Genomic DNA, 23,791 nt, shown 5'->3' with positions numbered 1-23,791 from the left:
GGAAAAGAGTGACGTCCATCAGCCAGTGAGATTTCACCACGTCATATCAACTCGACCACCCTAGACGAGACTCTTCAAATATTCCCCACGCTGATCACCCCATGCAACTTCCCTGGCCTCTGACCCCGGGACCAGGGAACATCATCGGGTGGGATGTGCTGTACTAAATAAAGTTTTTATTATTCCACACTTCGTGGCTATGCCCTTACCTTCTTTCTCGGGGGAGAAAAATACCTTACATTTTGGTGCCAAAACCCGGGAGGAGTCAGAAGTCTGCAAGGATCATTCCTCTCCCCTTCCCCTCTGAGATAGAAACAGGACCTCTGACCTTCCACCCACTTCGGCACATGGTGCGGTAAGTCCTCTGCCTCCAGCCTCCCCTCAGTTCTTTCCGCCGAGACTCCCTGTCTGAAACCACAGCTGCATCAGGGGCCTCTTTTCTGTTCCATTGCGAGTGTGTGTGTGCCCGTGGAGACGTCTCGAGCACATCCACTTTACTTATCTGTCCGGTGGCCAGAGCTTGAGTCGTGGGATGCCAATACTCAACTCTGACCACTCCAAAAACTGAGGATGGCTGTGGGGGCACAGGAATCTAAACCTAATCCAAAACGAACCAGGTAGCCTCCTGAAGGGACTTTCGGTTTTAACATCCTCACCAATTTAACTATCACCAAAAGAACTGGGAACTGGCTGGAGATCCCTTACATTCAGGGCTTCTAGTTATTCGCACTCTCGTCCTAATCTCTGTGCTGCCTGTTCTACGCACAGGTCCTTTTTTTGGCCAGAGATATCTCACCTAAACCCTCCACTCCTGATCTTTCCTCCTTCACCTGAACCCCAACTCTATCCCCCTCCTGCCTGACCCCCAGGGGCGCCCCTCTCTCGGGACCCCTCTCTGGTCCCTCTGCAGAACTCTTCTGCTCTCGTCTCTTCCCTCCAAGAGCCCTATCCCCTCCCTTCGCAGGATCCTGTTTCTCATTCACCTGCAAATACCAGTCCCTCTTTCTCCTCCCCTGCTGGCCAGGGGTCCCTTCCTTCTCCACTGTGTTTTGTTTTTTTTTTTCATTTTTCCGAAGCTGGAAACGGGGAGGCATTTAGACAGACTCCCGCATGCGCTTGACTGGGATCCACCTGGCATGCCCACCAGGGGCAATACTCTGCCCCTCTGGGGCGTCGCTCTGTTGCATCCAGAGCCATTCTAGTGCCTGAGGCAGAGGCCACAGAGCCATCCTCAGTGCCCCGGCAAACTTTGCTCCAATGGAGCCTCGGCTGTGGGAGGGGAAGAGAGAGACAGAGAGGAAGGAGAGGGGGAGGGGTGGAGAAGCAGATGGGCGCTTCTCCTGTGTGCCCTGGCCAGGAATCGAACCCGGGACTCTTGCACACCAGGCTGACGCTCTACCGCTGAGCCAGCCGGCCAGGGCTCCACTGTGTTATTAAGCCCCTCCTCCATCAGGCCATTCTCAGCCTGTCACTGGCCCTTACACCAGTTTGCAGGACCCCAAGGCCCAACCCAATTTTCTTTCAGGAAGTTCTGGCCCTGTCCTGCCTCTGGCTCTGGTGTTTCTGGCCAGATCTGGGTATCGGGCTCCCCAGGAGCCCCCCTCCTCTTATTCTCAACCTCCAAGCCCCTATCCAAGGCCTGTGAACATGGCATTTAAAGTTTTTAATGGCCACAGCTAATAGGAACAGGCCAAGGCTGTTTGCCAGATCTGCATGCAGCAGAAGCTAACTCTCCAAACCAGACTCTTGTGGCAGCCCTGAGGCCGGCAGAGCAACAGGGGTAAGGCATAGAAAGAGCCCGACCCAAATCCAGGCCACAAGAAGGAACCCCATCACTGGTCCTTGGAAGGGCCCCTGCCTGCGGCTGCCCACTGAGCCCTGCCCTAACTGCAAGCAGCCCGGTCACTAGTGGAACGATTGCCCCTTTGGGTAACAGGCTTTTCCTCAGTGCCTCTAGTGGAGGACAAGCCACCCAAATGGAAGGCCAAGCCAGCCAGGCAGGCCCATCGTTCGAACTCCTAGGACACGGCCTGGACTCGGAGAACCCAGGGTAATGCTGCAGGAACGGGTAAGTCCATCTCATTTCTTGTGGACCCGGGGGCTACCTTCTCTGTTTTGCCATCACACTCTGGACCTCTAGTTCCCTCACAGGTCTCGGTTATGGGAGTGAATGGCACCCCTGCTTTTCCCCTTCACACACCACCTCTGACATGCTGTTTTTCCCCTTCATATGCCACTCCTGGCATACAGTTTTGCCTCAAGTTTGCTACCCATCTCCGGCTCACCAAAAGGCTGGACCCTGAAGATCCCTCTATTACTCCTCTTTTTTAAAAAAAAAATCCTTACAGGACCACATCTGCGAAGTTTCTCCAGTCACGGTCTAACAGATGTTCCTCCTGACTCCCCTCAAAGCCACCACCTTCCAATCTCCCCTCCCCACAATGCCCCTAATCAGCAGGAAGTAGCCAGACGAATAAGCGGCGCCCCTTATTAACACAAAAGATCTAAATGTAAGGTGGTCAGCAATGGAGGAAGGTCACGTGAGGAAACCAGACCCAGGAACTTTGGCTAGAGCCGCCCACACTCATGCGCGCCAAAAGAAACTTCCCAGGAGTCCTTGGGAAAAGAGCGACCGTCCATCAGCCAGTGAGATTTCACTACGTCATATCAACTCAACCACCCTAGACGAGACCCTTTAAATATTCCCCACATGGATCACCCCATGTGACTTCCCTGGCCTCTGTCTCAGGGACCAGGGAACATCATCGGGTGGAAGCGCTGTACTAAATAAAGTGTTTATTATTCCATACTTTGTGGCTATGCCCCTTCCTTCTTCCTCGGCAGGGAAAGATACCTTACACTCAGCATTCCAAGTTGACACTTTATCCAATTTACCACTACAGATAAGGCCTACAATTTAATTTTTATTCCATTGTAAAGGATAAAACTTTGAGTTTTTAAAACATAAAAAAAATAGTAATTTATATCTCCAGTAGCTAAGAAGAATCAACAACCTTCTTTAATGGAAAGATTTAGTGTAATATGATACTAATCTACCAGTAAGCAAATGATTCTCTATAAAGACTCATTATAATACATTCTGACAACTAATTTAATTATTGAAAATTGTACATGTGAAACATGGGTGGAAAGTCTTCCCTAGGAAAACAAACTGACCACCCACGCAACTACTATTTAAATAGTCTATTTCAAACACAACATTGAAACCAGAAAAAAATAATATATTTATCTGAAGTACAGCAATGTTTTTTATACTGACAGTCATATTTAGTCTAGGTTCCTTACTATTAGCTATGAAAACAACCTCACCAAGTCATATGATGTCACAATAGATTAAACTGTATATGATTTAAACATTAATGCAGAGATTTTTTTAAATCATTCAGGGTAGTCTTTAAAAACTTATGCCTAGTAATTTCTTAAATATACATGCCTGTAAAGTATTTAGAAGTGAACTAGCTTCATGAGGCTCACCACAGCAACATTGTCCTGAAATAGTTTCATTAAAATGTTGAAAACTATGCTATGAATATCACCACTTCTGAGAACGTCAAACAAATCACAATAAACTACATATTAATGACAGGCTTACATTTTTAGGCTCTCATATTAGGAAACCTACTAATTATTAATATGACACTGATTTATTTCCTTTGTGAAGCCTACAAATCTACCACATTTTGAGTATTACATTAAAAAGTCACAGCATAGTACCTCTCAAAAAGCATAATTAATATTGAACTTTAAGCTTCCACATTTAAGCTGCAGTGATAGATGAACAACAACAAAAAGTATATAAAGACTATACTTTTGTGTATTCATTTATATATTTGTTTTCCTTGTATTTAGTTTCTGACTATATTTTAACTTTTATTCCCTATCCCAGTCATAGTTAATATAGAGCAGTAGTACAATGGCATCTTTAAATTGTTTTTAAAGATCATTTATTACGTTGATATAGAAATTTACCCCAATGTGTCCTCTAGTTGCTTGGCTTAAATGTTATTTCATATATATGAAAATATGATGGAGATCCCCTGTCAAAAACTGTGTAATTTTAATGAAGAGACAAAAATATCCCTCATCCAAAGCACTGACCTAAATTAGACATTAATTTTCCAGACACTCATATAGTCTCCATAATTATATTGCTTCGAATCACTAAAATCAGCGCATTGCCTATAAGTAGAGAAAATTCCTTTTGGTGCCCAAATGAGGAACTTTTCATGAATCCTTTAATCCTCCCAAAATACTCCCAACTCTGTACAATACATCAGCAAGTACAGTTACGTTGACTTAGTATTTAGGTATTATAACACTAATATAGAGATACACCTATATCTCCAAAAAAACCCTCCTTTTTCTCTCACAGACCAGGAAAATGAATTGCTGTGTTAGAGAAATCTTACACTTCCAATGAAGACACACAGTGAGGAAACTCTTCCATTTCAAAGTCTTTCATATTTTTCCCCAGACACATTTTCTTAGCATATGTTGATTTATTTGGAGTGGCCAAGAGGGTCATAGAAGGAAATTTCTATTCCTCCGTATCATTTTGATTAATAAGAACTGCTAGTGTGGAGCCATATTTAAAAGAAAATTTCAATCAAGTTCCTCTAAGGAAGAGTACTGGTAATCTTATTAACACAAGTATCCATTTATTAAACAAATATTAATTTTTTGGTTATGCATAAAATTTTATGGAGAAGAGACAGAGGGATAATGAAATCTTCCAAATGCATGTGTCTTGCCCATGGAAATACTCTTATTACCTGCTGTGATGTCACTGGGTAATTTTCCTGGCTGGTAGACATTCAGCTGAAGTTTTCCATCATTAAGAAAGAGGAGGAGACCCCCCGAAACCAGCTGAAGTTCACTGAATAGCAGAAGCGCTGCAGTATTCCAGGTTCGAAATTGAAAAGCAGCAGACATCTCTTCTTCCCCGGCAGAGCCTGGCAGTGCTAAGTAACTCCTGGGGCTGAGAAAAGTCACAGGCACAGACTGTGGTTGCGAACAAGAAAACGACACGTTCCCCTGAGAATAAAGTCGAAGAAAAGGCTTTAAGAATGAGTCATACCACTTTAGGAATAAAAGTTGAAATTTTCACAAAGGCTACCTATCAATCTCAAATTATCCTCGATTTAAAACAATAAATCGCTATCAACATGAAATTTCAAATTCTTGCCGTACACCATAAAGGCTCTTCAAATCCAGCGACGATGATCAGGCAAGTCTTTCACTGGTGTTTCTAGGTGAAATCCTTTTCTCCCCATCTCTCAACTTTCACAAAGGCATCTAACTCAATGTAATTTAATTCAATAAAACTGGATTTAAGTCAGCTCTCGTTTTTATCTTTTACTTGGCTTTCCCTTTTCATTCATTTCACCTCTTTGCTGCCTCTGGCTTCTAACCCATCCCATAACACAATCAATATTAATGAGTTACTGTATCCCTTCCATATTTTTCTCTGTTCCCACTGAAACATATATGTATATGGTTTCAGTTATATGTTCAATTATATGTATATACACACACTTAAATATATGTTGATGAATATATACTGGGCATTGACTTACAAAAATAGAAGCCATTTACTGTACCATAATTTTATCATTAAAATATGCCCTGGGGAAATCCTTTTGAGTTATCTGACATAAGCCTAATTCCTTCTTTCTATTGATTGCATAACATTTTACTAAGGGACTGTTCCAAATTCTGCCCAGTTGTCTTTCTGTTAGTGTACATGCGCTCTGTGGCCAGATTTTGTCTCTCCCCAACAACACTGTCCTAAACAACTGTGTGAAGAAGGTTCTAGATACAGAACTGTGGGTACCTACATGTTTTAAATAGATATTTCCAGCTTCTTTTTCAAAAAGAAAAAAGTTTAAATACTCCATCTGTCCACTAGTAATAAATAAGGATATCCTTTCTCCCATATCCTTGGCAGGAATAAGTATTCGAGACCTTTGAATTTGTACAAATTTGATGACAAAAATGTCAAAGTAATATATCATTCTTTTTATCTTTTATTTCCCAGACTAATAATGAATCTGAGCATTTTTTGATAAATTCACAGCTCTTTGGACTTGCTTTCCTCAGAATGGTCTGTATATGCTTTGCCAATTTTTCAATTTTTCTTTTCTTTTTTGTAGGTTTTACATTGGACACTACAATGTACAATGTACTATTTACATTCCTTATTTGTTTTGTTTTTGTTTTTACTATTTTTGTCTTTTTCTTATCATTATGACCTTGTCATCAAAGTTATATGTATTATTTCTCATCTAATAGTTTTTTTTTTTTTCATTTTAGAGAGGAGAGGGAGAGACAGAGAGAGAGAGGAAAAACAGAGAGAGAGAAGGGGGGGAGGAGCTGGAAGCATCAACTCCCATATGTGCCTTGACCAGGCAAGCCCAGGGTTTCGAACCGGCGACCTCAGCATTTCTAGGTCGACGCCTTATCCACTGCGCCACCACAGGTCAGGCCTCTCATCTAATAGTTTTAAAATAGATCTTCAGCATAGACTATATTACATAAATTTTTATTAAAACACTTGTCTATGAAAATTATTTTGCTATTTGAGTAAAATATATATATATTTGTAGATTAAAAAGAACCTTTAAGGTTCGAATTATTTAGAAAGAATCAAGCAAATAGATGTTTTTATTTTTTCCTTTAAATAATCTTTAGTAAAATTTCCAAATACAAATTTGAAAAGTCAATAAAATCAACTTTCTTTAGAAGAACACACATTGGAATTAAACCATTTGGTCTTGGTTAAACAAAAGTTTTTGGTTATGTTGTGATTCTGTTTAAAGTGAATTAGCTTTCACTGTGGACAAGTATCTTGTCCCAGTGAATGAAATCACAAAAGCTGAAGAGTAAACTACACAGACCCATAATGTAAAGGAAGTTACAAGACCAGCAAACCCAGTAAAACTGGAAACCTCCACCAGCTGCGGCTGGGTCTCCGGCTTCACTTGGACAGCTGCCTGCTACCCAGCAAGCAGCAAATCCTCTCGCCAGTGAAGAGTGGGTGTTAGCTGCATGAGCAGTTCCTGGAAACTCATTTTGCCAATTAAACATATCTATCCAGAATATTTTATTTTCCTTTTAAATAATTTTCTCAATGTATAAAAAACAACTTCTTAAATTTCACTGGATGTTTCATTCATATAAACACTATCAATTCACACAGAGAATTAGGAATAAAAGATTCTTTAGCAATAAATATTCCTATGATGTGCTTTGGAATTTGCAGATACAACATCAGCTTAAATTTACATATTGAATTTTAAGCTGTTAAAGAAATACAACCAAGCCCTGGCCGGTTGGCTCAGCGGTAGAGCGTCGGCCTAGCGTGCGGAGGACCCGGGTTCGATTCCCGGCCAGGGCACACAGGAGAAGCGCCCATTTGCTTCTCCACCCCTCCGCCGCGCTTTCCTCTCTGTCTCTCTCTTCCCCTCCCGCAGCCAAGGCTCCATTGGAGCAAGGATGGCCCGGGCGCTGGGGATGGCTCCTCGGCCTCTGCCCCAGGCGCTAGAGTGGCTCTGGTCGCAATATGGCGACGCCCAGGATGGGCAGAGCATCGCCCCCTGGTGGGCAGAGCGCCGCCCCATGGTGGGCGTACCGGGTGGATCCCGGTCGGGCGCATGTGGGAGTCTGTCTGACTGTCTCTCCCTGTTTCCAGCTTCAGAAAAATGAAAAAAAAAAAAAAAAGAAATACAACCAAATGGATATGTGTGTACGCTTTTCTTCGGTTGGTCATTCAGCTAGTTCAACCAGAAACCATGTTGCACAGAATCCCCTCCCTTGTCTGGTTCTGGTTACAAGTTAGCTACAAGGAGAGACCGCATGATATTTGAGTTAGAAGTGAAACGCTGGCCATTTCCCCCACAAAGCGTTTGTGTGTGTGATCACGCACAGTGAAGGATGATCACAGAAGCTGGTTCCAGCGGGTCCTGGCTCTGCCTCACAAGCCTTCCTCCCAACAGCTGGCCTCCACTCTCCAGCTCCTCTGACTATTATTAATCTCCCAGTCCTAAACCAGATCCCTTGTTCATTAAACTCATCACCGCGCTGCTTTCCCAGCTGAACCCTGCCCAATCGTTGTCCTTCCCTTCTGCCGTATTGCCATGGAACTAGAATATAATATAATGCAGCCTGACCAACACTACTACTGGGACAGATTGGCAGATGCAATGTTGTAACAGCCTATTAGTTTCTCGTATTTATTATGAACGACCATGGCAGAATACAAGTTTTTCAAATGCCTCTCTAATATACATGGATATTATCTAATTCCAGAAACTTGGTATGCTTGTTTAGAGAGTTTGTTAGGGAATGTCTTGTTAAGGAAATTACAGAGGAAAAGAAATGAGTCTCCTGGGAGTAATACTGTCACAACAAAATTATCAACTGCAAAAAAAACCTGCTTTATTTCATATAAAATAAAATAAAATAATCATGCGTTATGAATGATAATTCCTTCAAATAGAATTAATCCCTTATATGCATATTGTCAAGCAGAGAAAAGCTTTAAAAAGAGTCAATTCTAACACATCATAATAAACAGAAACCAAAATGAAGAAATTTTATCACATAAAAAACCCACAGAGTTTTTACTCCTTCCTTCACATGAAGACTTTCTTACCATAACAATGAGCTGTGGTTTTCGTCGTTTGGCCAAATCAATGATATCCACTCCATTATAATAGAGATTTTCTAAACACCCATGAAAATTTTTATGAGGGAATGACACTGATTTTCCAGGTGCTGGAATCCCTCCAAAGCTGATCTTAGAAAGAAAAATGGCATCAATAATATTGTTTAGTGGTTTTCTGATAAGCTGCTTAAATAATTATGATTAGCAACTACAGCTCTAATCATCATCCTATACTGCCATATTATTAATTTCAACTGGAGATAATTTTAGAAGTTAAGATCCAGATTTAAAGCATTTTTATACAAATTTATATGCATTCAGTTTCCATTTACATTAGAGTTTAATAAGTCTTTCAAGTTGCTAATCATACCCAGATTTGATATTTATTTGTTGATGAATAAAAGCACATCTTTCTATCCATGGTAAACCTTGATCAACTGTTTAATAATGTAACTGATTAAAATCACAGTTTGTTTAATACACATTTCTGGCACACACTGATATTTATGCATTTGACTTCATTATTAATGAATTAATTTATCTATTCATTGCTATACCCTCCCAATAAATCTACATTGTTCAGGAGTGCCCTAGAACACTAAAATCATGCATCCCAATTTATATGTACTTGTGGCAATGAGATCTTCTTTTGGAGACTTCTTACATGTAACATTCAGGCAAAAAAGATGATTTCTCTCTATAATAATAAACTAACAGATGTGAGAAAGATGAAGCCTCAGTAGAATAGGCCCAAACCTCGTCCTGTGAGTTATATCCCCCTAGGGCAAACGCTTCAGCAGGGCTCAGATTCACCCTGAAAGTGGGGTTCTCAGCAGAGTATTTCCTTTTGCTGGGCTAACCACAGAGACATCACAAAACCTGCGTCAACTGAAACATAACCACCACACCTCATAATCGAGATCCAGGTAAGTGAATTCTCCTTGGGCGTGGAAACGGTGCCGGTGCTCATCCACTGTGAAGTTGACTTGTCTGCCCAGGCGCTGGATGAGCACCGAGTGCCAATGCTGGTCATCCAGCAGGCTGCCCAGGGTGAGATTGATCAGCGTGTGAGCCGAGGGCAGTTTAGCATCACCTTAGAAGAGAAAAATAATAAAAGCACCATTATTCCCAGTCTAAAAAAAAAAGTCTCCCTTTCATGAGCCAGCATCTTTCACAATAATGACAATCTCCTTCCATGCAGGCCAGCCAAAACACCATGTGGATTTACCTAAAGCTTGAATAGAATATCCTCTCAACTCGGCTGTAACTTCTTCCACTGTTAAGTCTTTTGATTAGTGTTACCCATCACATGCTCATTTTCAATACAAATTTTATCTTCGCTACAACCTCATTATTTTTACTACCTAAATATTTTTCAATGACCCATCTCTTTCTTCACGATGTTAAAAAGCTATATAGGTCTACTGGCACTATGTAAAAAAAACCACTGAACGAGGGTCTTATACAGTTTGCAAAATATGAACCATTTTAAATGAACGTACAATATTGGTCTGTATATATGTATACACATAAACACGCACATGTGCACGCACGCACACACACACACACCCTGAATCTGGAAATAAAGTGCCTTATAATTGTTATATGGTATAAAAGTATAAAGTTACTGAAGTGATATCTAAATGACCAGATTTTCAAGCATTTCACCCAATGGTTTTACCTGAATTAATAAGTAAGAAGAGTTTTCCTCTTCTCAGTTCCAGGGTGATGTGATCTCCAGTCTGCCCCTCCCTGTGCAGAAGAATCCCATCACTCTGCATGGTTTTAAATTTCAAAGAAATAATATCCTTTACTGGGCTCAGGGATTTTTGATCCAATCTGTAGAGGAGAGAACTACTTCCATCGAGATCAACCACTTCTGATCCTAGAGACAAAGATATCAAAAGTTGTTCTAGGGTAAATATGCTTTTCGTTAAGTACTTTAAATGTCTATGTACAGAGAAAGCATCATACATGTACACACGCATGTACAGCTCGGCTCTGAGCCAGTCAGAATAACGAAACCACCACGTCTAGTTTCCTCTTGATACTTGGAATCGATTCCATTCTAGTCTTTACTAACCTACTTACAAAATTCATTTTTAAATAAATTTCTGATTTTCTCTTATATTATTAAAGGCTGTTCTTTCTCATTACATAAAAAATCAGAAAAATGGTTATAATCAATATCCATAAAACCACTTTGCATACTCCACAATCAATACTTTTTAATGGTGTTCTTGAAATGGTGAAGTTAAATAGTTTTTAGCTCCTGAAAAGGGGGTTTTGATAGCTCAGAATTCTTTCCCATGTGCCACCTGTGAAGGAGTTCCACATAGAAATACACACACATACATCAGACTCATCAGATGCCACTTCAAATAAGTATCAAACTGACCTTTGCATTTTCTCTTATTTTATTATGTTGCTGGCTAAGTAACAGTATTTAAGAGCAATGCTACTGTCTGTCTTTTCAAGGGCGTCGTTAAAAAGACATTCACTTAATGATATTATAAGGGCTGCTCTGCTGCATTTGTGTCATAACTGTGACATTGACATGTTTTTTCAGCTTTCTGACAGTGTCTTATCTACTCATTGTCAAGATCACTTTTATTCAGCTCATCTAAAAAAAAAGATGTCATGTTATACCAGGAGCATAACAGTTCATCTGTCAAAATCAGTGGCACCCTGAACAAGAAACACGAAAAACAATACTCAAAAAGCCCAGCAGTATTTTCTATGTTTCACAAGTCAAAGACTGTTTTTTTAAAAAAGGCAATTACCTTTAAGAATGCATTTATGTAATAAATGAAGATGTTAAGAAAACGCAATAAAATATGAAGTTATTTTTCAACTGGCTAACTGACGTCTCCCAGTCAAAGAAATGACATTAAAGTTTACTCATCTTGTTTCATTTGACAAAATTATTACAATTATTTGTATACCCAAATATGCATTTCATTCAGATTATCCATATTTCATGTCAATCATTTGTATTCGCCAGCCCCCCCCCTGAAATTTTTCAACTATTTTATATAGCTATCTTCTGAAATTTCAGATGTTTGATTTCCCCCACATCTTGCTAATGTGCTTATAAAGAATTCACCAAGTGCAAATGAATAAACATTGCATTCTGCACTAAGAATATGTTAACTGAACAATCATTCCTTGTTATAAAGCTGAATAAATGGGCATGGTTAAAACATAACTCTGTGTCAAATACAAATAACGTGTTCTATGATTATTAGATTACAATAAATTAAGAAAAATTCCAATAAAACAGACTCTAAATGCGGACACATTTGGAGCAATGCAGTTTATCTCTGAGTTAATATATCGCTTAAAGGCAAGCATCGTAATAACGATTTTATTTTAGATAAAGTCTATTTTTGGAATCAGCTACCAAGAGAAATTTTTTTTCTAGGAAAGGTTCAGTCTGTGTTACTTTAGCCTACTATTTCTTTTATCTTCTCCACAACTGTTATTATTACACTATAATGTTCATATTAACCTTTCATGGCACCTAAAGCTTTTGTGCCTGAAACAGTTCCATCAGCCAAATGGGAGAGTGAAAACCGTATCTGACAACTGATGCCTAAAGCGATGGGATATTGTTTCACGTCTTAAACTGAAGCCATGTGCTATTTCCTCTCACTGTTATCTATTTTCTTCTTACTTTACAGGTATAACACTAATTAATTTGATGCATTCTTTAGTTCATCATATTTGAGGCATTGTGATGGGTGCTTAGAAAACGGGGTTGATCAACACAAATACAGCCACTGTCCTTATGGGGCTTATATTCCGTGAAGATGGACAATAATTACCAGCTGAACAAACAGCTCATAAATAATTACAGACTACAATAGGAACTCTGATCAAGGTTAAAAGAAGACTGAAGAGGGGAAGGGGATTGTGGAGTAGGTGAGAAAGGTGAAGGGGTTAAGTAAAGAAAGAAAAGCTCACAGACACAGACAACAGTGTGGTCTGGGGGTGGGGGAGGCAGAAGAGGGTCGAGGGGGGATGAATGGAGATGGAAGGAGACACCTGGGTGGTGAATGTGTGGTACAGTGTATATACATACAGATCATGTATTATGGAATAGTACACCCGAAACCTATGTGATTTTACTAACCAATGACACCTCGACAAATCCAATTAAAAGGAAAGGAGACTGGGGTCACTTTAGTCAAGGTACCATATTTTTTGCTCCATAAGACGCACCTGACCATAAGACACACCTAGGGTTTTAAGGAGGAAAATAAGAAAAAAAAATATTCTGACCAAATGGTGTGTTAAAATATTTAATAAAATACTGTATTTTTATCTCCATAAGATGTACGGGCATTTTCCTCTCCACTTTTTTTTTTTTGGGGGGGGGGGGAAGTGCGTTTTATGGAATGAAAAATACAGTAGTTGGGGACACTCCCTTCTCAGGTGCAGAAACCTGGCTCTGAAGTGGAAGATAATAATCTCCTACTCTCCATGATCTTCAAGTTCAAGCCCTGTCCTCATCAATAAGAATTCCTCTTACAACACGTCATTCCGAGAGGCCTGGACGTTCTCCCAGCACGTTCCCTCCCTCGCGGAGGTGAAAGGAAGCGCTGAGGTTGCTGGGAAACTACAGAAGGAGGAAGGAGGAGTGAGGGGGGCTGGCCTTCGAACACCGGGGCCAGAAAGCCAGAAAGCAGTGAAGTAGGGGAATCAACAAACTCGTGCACTCACATCACAGACTCACATGCAGGTGAAAATACCTACAGGGGGAAGAAAAATATTCAGATGATTCCTAACAGTATTACTTTAGATAGAAAACTCACCTATAATGGCTCTAATGTGTCACTGTTATTAAAAGCTATTTATACAACATATCTAATATATGAAAAGCATATAGTTTTAAGCAATAATCATAAAATGCTAAGTAATGACACATAATGTTAAGAATATAAAAATCTAAAGCTTCTGAAAAGATATAATCTTCTGAGAGAAAAACAGAAAGAAAAAGAGAGAGAGCATTTGAATTCAATGTATCATCGTCAGCATCTAGCACTCACTGCAAGCATGCTGGTGGGAGAGACAGGTTAGAGTCGCTCTGGAAATTGATCTTACCACTGTTAAGTAAAATTGGAGAAACTAAAAAATAAATCAAAGGCAGAACTTCACATCCTTTCAACGTCATCCTAAGCATTTTCTAACAGGCCCCTGTCTAAAGATTATTTAAAATTAATAAATATCTGATTTTACTCTTTATTACTGATTAGGGCCAGAATCTGTGAAGTAACACGTTAATTTGTAGACAGATTTCCCAGTATAGATTCAAATGACTTCTGTCCAGTAGAAAATGCGTCCCCAAAGGTTTCTCTACTGACCAGATGGACATTAACCATTTGTGTACTTAACCTGGCCACAGCAACCCAACATTCTTTCTTGGAGTCCTATACACTCAAGTCTCTTGAATTTCCTTTGGACTAGCTTTCCCATCCTTCTGATTCCTTCATTAATGAATCAAATACACCTTTGATATTTGAATAAGAATCATGTTTTTGCATTTTTGAAAAGTTTCCTTTAAAACTACTAACTTAAAATGTATACTTGGACTTGACATTATTGACTGGGACAGAAACATTTCAAGTCTTAACCATCACTGGTAATGCTCAGGGTGAATTTATTTTCACTATTTCACAAAGATTTTCAGATTTTGAACTCTCAGTAGAGCACTGCCAATGCAAACCCATTCTTACAAAAAAAGTTCAGATGGTTTATAACAATATTTCTTTTTTTATTATTATTATTTTTTATTTATTTATTCATTTTAGAGGAGAGAGAGAGAGAGAGAGAGAGAGAGAGAGAGAGAGAGAAAGGGGAGGAGCAGGAAGCTTCAACTCCCATATGTGCCTTGACCAGGCAAGCCCAGGGTTTTGAACTGGTGACCTCAGTGTTCCAGGTCGACGCTTTATCCACTGCGCCACCACAGGTCAGGCCTATAACAATATTTCATTACATTATTTATAACCTATAAGATATGAGTTTAGAGCATTAATAAAATTAATCCAACTCAATACTTGTTTGTTTAGAAACACTAAATTAAGTATCCAAAATAATATTAATATTTAAATTAACAGTCAATAACATTTATTCTTGTCTTTTGTCAAAGACTTTTGGGAAAAAAATCTTTTACACACAGTTGAATTATATAAATCGAAAAAGTAGAGGTATTAGAAAATTGATTATAAAAAAATTAGAAATCAGAAGTTAACAAGATCTGTAACAGTGAAAGATGTATAGTCCAAAGATGTAGAAAGAGACATGTCACCTGATTGAGAGAATTACTTTTCTAAATGTAAATTTGATCATTATTATGCTTATTAACTGAAGTTATATTTTTAATGGTTGAATTATATCAATATTAATAACCCAGCTCTGTCATATCCCGGTTCACCATGGGGAGGGCATGAACTCTGATTTTCCAGTAACAAGCTGCAAATTATTCTAGCACGGTCACGTCCTTTAGTCTCACCCTCTTGTGAGCCATTTTAAATAATGTATGCAGTATAACAGTTTAGCCTAGTAGTTAATGCAACTAGCCTGTGTGGATTTGAATCTTCCTTGTGACTGAGCTTTCTGTTTTTACTGTAAAAGGGACCGCAAACTTAGTCACATACAACACCACAGATTTGATATCTTACAGTTTTGGAATTTAGAAGCCCTAAAATCAAGGTGACGATTGGGGTCATTTTTTTTTTTTTTTTTTTGAAGTCTCTGGAAGATAATCCCGTCCTTTCCCTTCTCCAGGTTCTAACCACCACCCGCATCCCTATGCTCATAACTCCTTCCTCCACGTACAAGAGCAGTATCACAGCATCTTCAATGTTCTCATACTCTCTCTCATTTCTGCCTTCACAGTCACATCTTCTCTGACTCTGATCCTTTTCCTTTTACCTCTCTCTTATAAGGACTCTTGTGAAGACGTCCAGTTCCCACCGAGAATCCAGGATAATCTTCCTATCTCAAGATCCTTAATTCAAACACGTCTGTAATGGGCCCATGACATACATGTAGCATACTTGCAGGGGACAGGGCACTACTTTCTCTCTCACAGCAAGTTACTTAACCTCTTCGCCCCCGTTTCCTCATCTGTAACATGGGAATAGCCCCGCTCTTCATAGGGACTGTTGAATGAATGCATATCTGCATAATTGTTGGAAGAGTTGCCAGCACATAATTAGAATCCAATAAAGGTTAGCTATTACTAATGCTAATGCTATTATTCATTATTAGAATATGAGGCAAGGAAAGAGGTACAGAAGAAAATAGTTTAATAAATCTATTTCGTGTACTTATGTTTTTAAGTGGCCTCTTTAAATAAAGGAATGAATTTCTGAAGTGCATAAGAAAGGCTCAATTATCAATGTCATTGCCAGGTTATGCAGCAAGAATGATTTCTGAGCCATCTGCGGTTCTGTGGCTTTTCTCTGCCTGTCAGCGAATGCCTGAGCTCACTTTCCATGGCAATTGGCGGTGACCTGAATCCTCCTCAGCGAATTCCTCCACCTCAACTCCTCTCATTTACAGCGGGAATCAAAGCAAGAGGAGACTCACAAAGACTGTGGGCCCTGCTCTCAGATCAGATTCTCCCTGTGACCCCGGGAAAGAGGCACCATCTGCTTTATTTGCGTGATGCAGAAATGCAATCTTCCATGGAAGGCAGGGTTTTCCAATAGAAAATATTCAAATTTCTCTCAGGGAGCTGTGTCCAAGTGCTTCTGCCGACGTGCATTCTGTGCTTCCTCCTGCAGTACATTTTCACAGCGAGTTCTCTGTGCACCCAGGGAGCACAGGCAATGCATAAAAACAAAGCACTTTTCCCTCCCCAGAAGCTCTGCTTCTGCAGCAGGACTGGGTCCCGAGTGATTTCTAACGTGGGCAGGAGTCGATCCGCTCAGCCTCAGAGAAGAATGTCATCTAAATTGCAGATATGCTTTACCTACTCGAGCAGCGAATAGTTTTTCTACCTCTGCCCATTTCACATGCAAACATATTCCCCACTGTAATACCTTCACCTGACCAGGCATTCATCCGTCCCTCACCCCAGCATCCTGCCCCTGCTCCAGAAGTTTGAGGCTCTTCAAATTGTGCAAGGTTGCCATTTGAAAAAGCCACGTTCTCTCCACCCTCCAAGTAGATTACTAAGAAAGTCATAGCCAAGAGCATGGTTCCTTAAATTGAGTTCCACGGTCCCACCATGCTACACTCAACTAAGGAGAACTTCTTGAGCTCTCTAAAAAATTCAACATTCTGTTCCCCAGTGATCCTGAGGCAGATGGCAGAATGAAGGTTATCTGAGGAGAACAAGAAGGTGATGGAAACATATTCTGAAAATAAAAAAGCATAGTGAATTGTACCATGGAAAATAAATATGTTTTCTGTTTTTATACTGTGAGGAAATGGTGAGGTGGTAGTGACTTGTCCCTGAAAGATGCTTCAGAGAGAAATTGTGTAAGTTAAACTGTGAATCGTGACATTATTGAAGAGATCAGTTAACTAAGAAACTTAAGAGAAAAAAAATTGGAATATGAGATGAGTAAACTGGAAAAAAAATTCTTGAAAAATAAAAAATTGACTTTATTTAAAGGTCATAAAAGACTTCTTAAAAACACACACACAAGTTTTCTCCTAATAATTCTTTGGGAATCCCCTCAAAAACATAAATAGAAAAAGATTGCAACACTGGAGAAGGCCGTGAACCAAACCCTTCCTGGCTAAGCATGAAGTTGGCCTTACACACTGATCATACTGTTTTCTTTATTTGAAAATCACTACCTATGAATTACTAAACAGAAGCCCAATTTTGACTTCTAAGAAACATAAATCAGACTGAGTCACTGGTAAAGTACGGCACAGTGAAATATTAAAGCAACAGCATGATGTATAGGCACTTGAGCTCTGCAATTACTGAATTGGGTTTTAAAGAGATGGAGAGAAGAGACCAAGCACTCGAGAAATCAACAGGAAATAGGTTGTACTATTTTTGCATAGTAGCATAAAAGAACACAGAATGATTTAAGGGACTCTTAAGTTTAAAACAACTAAAAGTAATTCAATAAAAAGGAAGAAGACACAGGATCAAATGCTGCATATAACCACAGAGAAAAGGTGACTTTACTATCATGGCTTTAAATAGATCAAGTTAAGGTCAGTGACAATACTCCAGGAGGTTATAGGAATAAACATGATCACTGCCCCTTAAATACCAATCTAAATTAACCTTTTAAATAGACTTCAGATTGGTAACATTTACTATGTCAAGGACAGTTGAGTGTGTCACTGAAGGATGTAAATTGTGTTTTTTTATTTATTTTTTAAGTGAGAGGAGGGGAGATAGTGAGACAGACTCCTGCATGTATCCCAATTGGGATCCACGTGGCAACCCCATCTGGGGCCGATGCGTGAATCAACCAAGCTGTTTCTAGTACCTGAGGCTGACATGCTTGGACCAGCAGAGCCACTGGCTATGGGAGGAGAAGAGGGAGAGAAAAGTGAGAGGAAGGGGGAAAGAAGCAGATAGTCGCTTCCCCTGTGTGCCCTGCCCGGGGATTGAACCCAGGATATCTATATGCTGGGCCAATGCTCTATCCACTGAGCCACCAGCCAGGCCCTGTTTCTAATATTCATTTGTAATAAATATCACAGAAGTCACATGCTTATTCTCACTTTCCTTATTTGGGATATGTGGAAAATAATTCCAACCTCTCATACTAGACACACACACACAAAAACTGCGAGTATCAAATGGAAGTATCAAAAATGCCTCAACAATCATTATAATAATAACAAACATGTTGAAATCTCATATGTTCATCTCAGAGATATTTAAACCTTTAATCAATTGCTACTGTATGAATATAATTAATTTATGATTTTTATATTCTTCTTAGTTTTATGGTTCATATTGTGGCTAATCAGATGTTTTTTTTTTAACTCATTCATTTAACAAATACAGTATTTTTCACTCCATAAGATGCCCCTGACCAAAAGATGCACCTAGGTTTTAAAGAGAAAAATAAGAAAAAAAATATTCTGAACCAAATGGTGTGTTAAAATATTTAATAAAATATAGTATTTTTCTCTTCATAAGATGCATGGGCATTTTCCACTCCACTTTTTTTTTGGGGGGGGAGTGCATCTTATGGAGCAAAAAGTACAATAGGTACTAAACCATGGCCTACAGTTGGAGTGGGTGCTGCAACAGCTAACACATTCTGTCCTCATGCATCCTCCGATCTAAATGAAATGAAAAACATCAGAAAATTCCTCCCATGTGTATAGATAGATGTATGATCACAGGTGGTAAGTAGAGAATGAAGGAAAACAACGGGGTTGTATGAGAGATTTGAACAGAGAGATGTAAATTAGGTTGTCGATTAGGGATGACGTCTCTGGGGAAGTGATGGTTAAGCTGAGTAGATGACCACCTATGTTAATGACTCGGGTCAGGAAAGCAGGACAAGGGGAGGAGCGAGGGTGAGGCGGGCCAACAGGGTGGGGGAGACGGGGCAGGGATGGATGGTGGTGGCAGAGGTCCTCAGGGGGTTGAAGCACTGGCAGATCGCCCTGACACAGTGAAAGCTTGGTTCCGAGCTTTGTTGGGACACATCTACCTTGGTTTGTCCTTAGCCTTGGGGCATAACACCTGATCTTCAAGAGTGCTCTTCACTCCTAAGGTAAGGCCTTTCTGTTTTTTCAGTTAAAAGCCCAAAGCATTTAATAAGTCCCTCTACATCGGCAGGACTTTAGAACTTTAATCTTTAGAACTTGAATCCCAGCTCCTGCTTTCGCCTGGGTTCTCGGTGTCTCATCTTGGGCATGTGCACTTCAGAGATCAGCTAAGGATTTAAGAGGGATTTGTATGCAGGAGTTGAGTCTCTCCCTCTCTGACTCCCTCCTTTTTAGGATTCCAATTGAAATGTCTAGCCACTCTGGCAACCTGGAACCCTGACCTCTGTCTCCTCAGCCCAGTGAAAGCATTATGATGTCCTGCAAACTGGGATGTGTTATTAGAAAAAGTCAGTAAAATGTGTATCTCCTGGAGTTTGCTTTCCTTCTTACAAAAAACAAGTCTCCTCAACTTCCTGTTGGTTTCAAGTTGAACTTCAAAACCCTGAAGCAATTTTTTAAATATATATTTATCCAGGAGTTATCATTGCTATGGGCAACAAGACAGACCAATAAAAGTTATTCTGCTATGACAGATACAAAAAACAAATTGTTTTCTTATGAAATTGCATAATAATTGACTTGGTCTATTAATTAATATTGAGGATTGCAAAGTAGGCATACACTAATTCTATTATTCTTTCTTATTACCTGAAATATATCTTAAAATAGAAATTCCCTCTAGTCTTCTATTTGGTGACCTTGAGGTATAGATTACACAGGAAAAGTAGAATAAATGATTGATGTTTTCCTTTCATTTATTAGTTTTCAAAATAATGAGCTGGCTCCTTAATATCTCTCAGAAGGTACCAATAATTTTTTTTTTTAGTATTATCAGGAATCCATTCACTTAAACATATTTATTGTTTCAAAATCGCAGGTACTGCCTGACCAGGTGGTGGCGCAGTGGATAGAGCGTCAGACTGGGATGCAGAGGACCCAGGTTCAAGACCTCGAGGTCACCAGCTTGAGTGCAGGTTCATCTGGTTTGAGCAAAACTCACCAGCTTGAGCCTAATGTCGCTGGCTCAAGCAAGGGGTTACTCGGTCTGCTAAAGGCCTGCAGTCAAGGCACATATGAGAAAACAATCAATGAACAACTAAGGTGTTACAATGCGCAACGAGAAACTAATGATTGATGCTTCTCATCTCTCTCCTTTCCTGTCTGTCTATCCTTGTCTATCCCTCTCTCTGAGTCTCTCTCTGTCTCTGAAAAAATAAATAAATAAAACTATAAAAAAAATTGCAGGTACTATCCTTACTGATGCTAAAATATTTCCATCTTTGCTCAGTGACAGCTTCCTAGGTTGACTCTTCTGACATACTCTGATGGATTTTTCATATTTTCCTTATTTTCTGGTATTAAAATAGGTAATCTTATTTTAATCTTAACATCACTCATCATTAAATTACAATCTTTAGTCTATAAACTCTGCAAAAATGAGAATTGATCCTCTTTGCTTTTAGGCTGATCAGAATCTATTTTTGTTGTAAACTTTGACATAAAACGGGATCTCTCAGCTACCTGATAAACAGTGTGAGAGCAAGGACTGTATTTAATTCACCAGGATCAAGATTTAGCAGTTACCTTGTGAAAGTAGCTTAGTAAATTGGTATTGAATTTAATTATAACTCTTCTTTAGAGTGAATCTAACACATTTAACACTCTTTCTTTTTTCCCCTAACCAGACACGTGGTATGAGAGATTAGCATCCCAAAAAGACAACAGCGTTGTTCCCTAGTTCTCTCAGGGTTTCTTTTCAGGTGAATATGTTTACTTCTCATGCCAGTTCCTCGCATTTCTTATTAATACGTTCTCTAGACTGAAATCTACTGATGTAAACGGTCCCAACTTCAATATTTTTTTACATTATAAAATGCACATTCTTATTTTAAAGGAAAACTTAAAAAGTTAACGCAAGTTTTGTAATTATTGGCGTATGTGCCATTTATTAACTAGAATCCATAATTTCCTCTTAAACAGTCTGCATTTAAGCAAATAAACTCAGTTTAACACCTCTATATGTTTCTTCTCTTCCAATCTTCTCCCTTGGTTCTCCCAAAGTTCAGTGCCTGGTCTTTACCAGGCGGATACACTCCTGGGATGATAGGAAACGCCTTCCTGAGGACCCCCAAGCCACCTCATTTCATTCATTCATCTGCGCAGGAGACAATACAAAAGGAGCATCCAATCATAACAGAGTGTAAGGTGAGCATGACATGAGTGGGAGGAGACTGTTCCAGGAGCAGGTGGAAATGTCCTTTGATCTAAATGTGAAGTATCAGAGCCGCTGTCAGAAACAGTGATTTCTATGCTGCGAAAAGGTGATGAGTAAAAGGATGCTATAGGTAGAGTAATGAAAGCTGATGTGTGGCAACCACTCTAGGCATAAGGCAAAGATCTGAAGTCTAGGAAAACCATAAAATCATGGCATGTGAAAGAAATGGAATTGAGCTCAGTGTGGCTGGGCAGTGAAGTCCTTATTCTGTGGAACACAAGGAAGGGAAGATTATGGGATGCAAAATGAGGATGATTACATAAGAACTAGAGGGATGGAACTTGGAATTTACTAAGGGCAATTGTCTCAGCATTTCATCCCTAATTAAAGAACACTATCTCCTGTGGTTTAATCGTCACTTCCCATGGACATCCGACACACTCACTTTCACCCGGTTATTGGCTTTTCCCTGCCTTTGTTTACCGCTGCTTACTTTCCTTTGGGACATTTAGTAGAGTAGAGTAAATATTTCTTTATCTCCATACATCTTCTTTCTCTTTCTTCCACAAGTTATTTCCTTACCTACATCTCTTGTCTAGATCTGCAAACATGTTCAGAGCTGCTATGGTCCAGACATCTGAAATTTATTCTTTTCCTTTGAACCCATAAAACAGCTTCTACTTCTCTCATTACTCAGGGAACAGCTTTACGTTTACTGACATAAAAGTAGAACACGTTCTTTGATATGGATTTTCCATTTACTTGATGCTCCTTCATAACAAGTTACTGCTCTAACTCATTGGGATAGAGGATATAAAAGTGTGTGTGGTTCTCACAATAGCCACGTTCCCTGCACTGGTCCAAGGGCCAGCTTGCATCTACAACTCCAGCAAACACACATATTAGGCACAAGGGGAGCCTGACATAAAAATGCACACTACCTATTTGAAAAGCAGTATCAAGAACCTGCTTTAAATATGATAGGAATGAGTAGCTGTTCAAACAGAGCACTTCATATTTTCATTAATAGTAATGCAATAAGTGGAAATGTGATGATTTAATAACAAAATGATATTTATATAGATTTCAATTACATATCTTCAACCCAGAGGGTTTAGAGTTCCCACCTTCCAATTTCACAGGCACTTGAATTCAATTGCGTCAACAGTGGAATTAATTGTGTCTCCTGTGCTCTTCTGAAACTCATTTCTTCTCCCAGTAAATGGCACCACCTTCCACACAGTTCTTCAAATCTGATAACCAGTGTCCCTCACATACAATCACTGAGCTTTCTTGATTTGATATCCTCAGTATATTTTGAATCTGGGGCCGGTTAAGAGAACCCTCACTCCTGAATGCCAGTCCCCTATTGTCACTTCAATAGTGAGTTCAGAAGTCTCCTAATTGAGCTGCTGCCTCCAATATGTACCTGTCATTTCAGTCTGAATGACCATTCTCAAATACAAACTGATCCTCCGAGCAGTCTTAGCTCCTGGACTCAACCGCGGTACATCCCTTCTCCTATCTGGATTACCCTCCCGGACTCCCATGTGAAATACCTACACCTTAGCTTCAAAACCTATTGCTCTCATTTTTCTTGTTCTAATCTCAAATTTTTAATCACTTATTCCTCGCACCCTAAATACACTCAGGCTACAATAATTTGCACTGAGTTTGTACAACTTTTATAACATTGCTTCTTCTGACCTAATGGTCAAACACCAATGCTAGTTGCCATAAATGTTTCTGTTTTTACATGAAAGGCATACACATACACACACACCCCTATCAGTGAGCAAGCTAACAGCCGGTGCCGTGGGGTCATCATGAGCTCCTGTCCTGGCTCTTGTTCACGCTGGTCTTGTGGGTTACCTTAACAGCATGTACATTGCTTTCTTGGCTTTTATTGTATGGCCAGTACTATCAATTTTCTGTTTGGAGTTTTGTAACTTTGTCACAATTTAGATAATGTTGTTTGTATTTTGCTGTGCAGAGTGAAAGAGTTGTATTAACAAATCTAGCATTAGAAAGCAAAGATATTACATATAATAATTTCTATATTATTAAAAATATATTATTTTATAATTTCTCCCTATACTTAATACCTAGAAGAGTTCTTTTTTCAGCAAGTGACAAAAAATACTGAAAAGGTAAATGCATGTATGATTCATCTAGTC

At 39.5% G+C, this 23,791-nt stretch overlaps 1 protein-coding gene across 3 annotated transcripts in view; it reads right to left on the bottom strand.

Moving 5' to 3' along the window:
- CNTNAP4 (contactin associated protein family member 4) overlaps window positions 1-23,791 on the bottom strand; it is a 313,756-nt gene that overhangs the window by 94,304 nt on the left and 195,661 nt on the right. For 2 of the 3 annotated variants that reach the window (XM_066349003.1, XM_066349002.1), the window contains exons 5-8: window positions 10,368-10,571; window positions 9,595-9,779; window positions 8,675-8,818; window positions 4,794-5,055 (exon numbers count right to left, since the gene is read on the bottom strand). In XM_066349003.1, the coding sequence (XP_066205100.1) occupies window positions 4,794-5,055; window positions 8,675-8,818; window positions 9,595-9,779; window positions 10,368-10,571 (795 nt within the window). Of the gene's footprint in view, window positions 1-4,793; window positions 5,056-8,674; window positions 8,819-9,594; window positions 9,780-10,367; window positions 10,572-23,791 lie in introns of those variants that run through there. The other variant, XM_066349004.1, reaches the window with a different exon arrangement.

The sequence above is a fragment of the Saccopteryx leptura genome, chromosome 9 (assembly GCF_036850995.1).
Source record: "Saccopteryx leptura isolate mSacLep1 chromosome 9, mSacLep1_pri_phased_curated, whole genome shotgun sequence".
Lineage (NCBI taxonomy): Eukaryota > Metazoa > Chordata > Mammalia > Chiroptera > Emballonuridae > Saccopteryx > Saccopteryx leptura.
The sequence above is the reverse complement of the archived record's forward strand: the minus strand, read 5'-3'. Positions and strand labels throughout refer to the sequence as shown.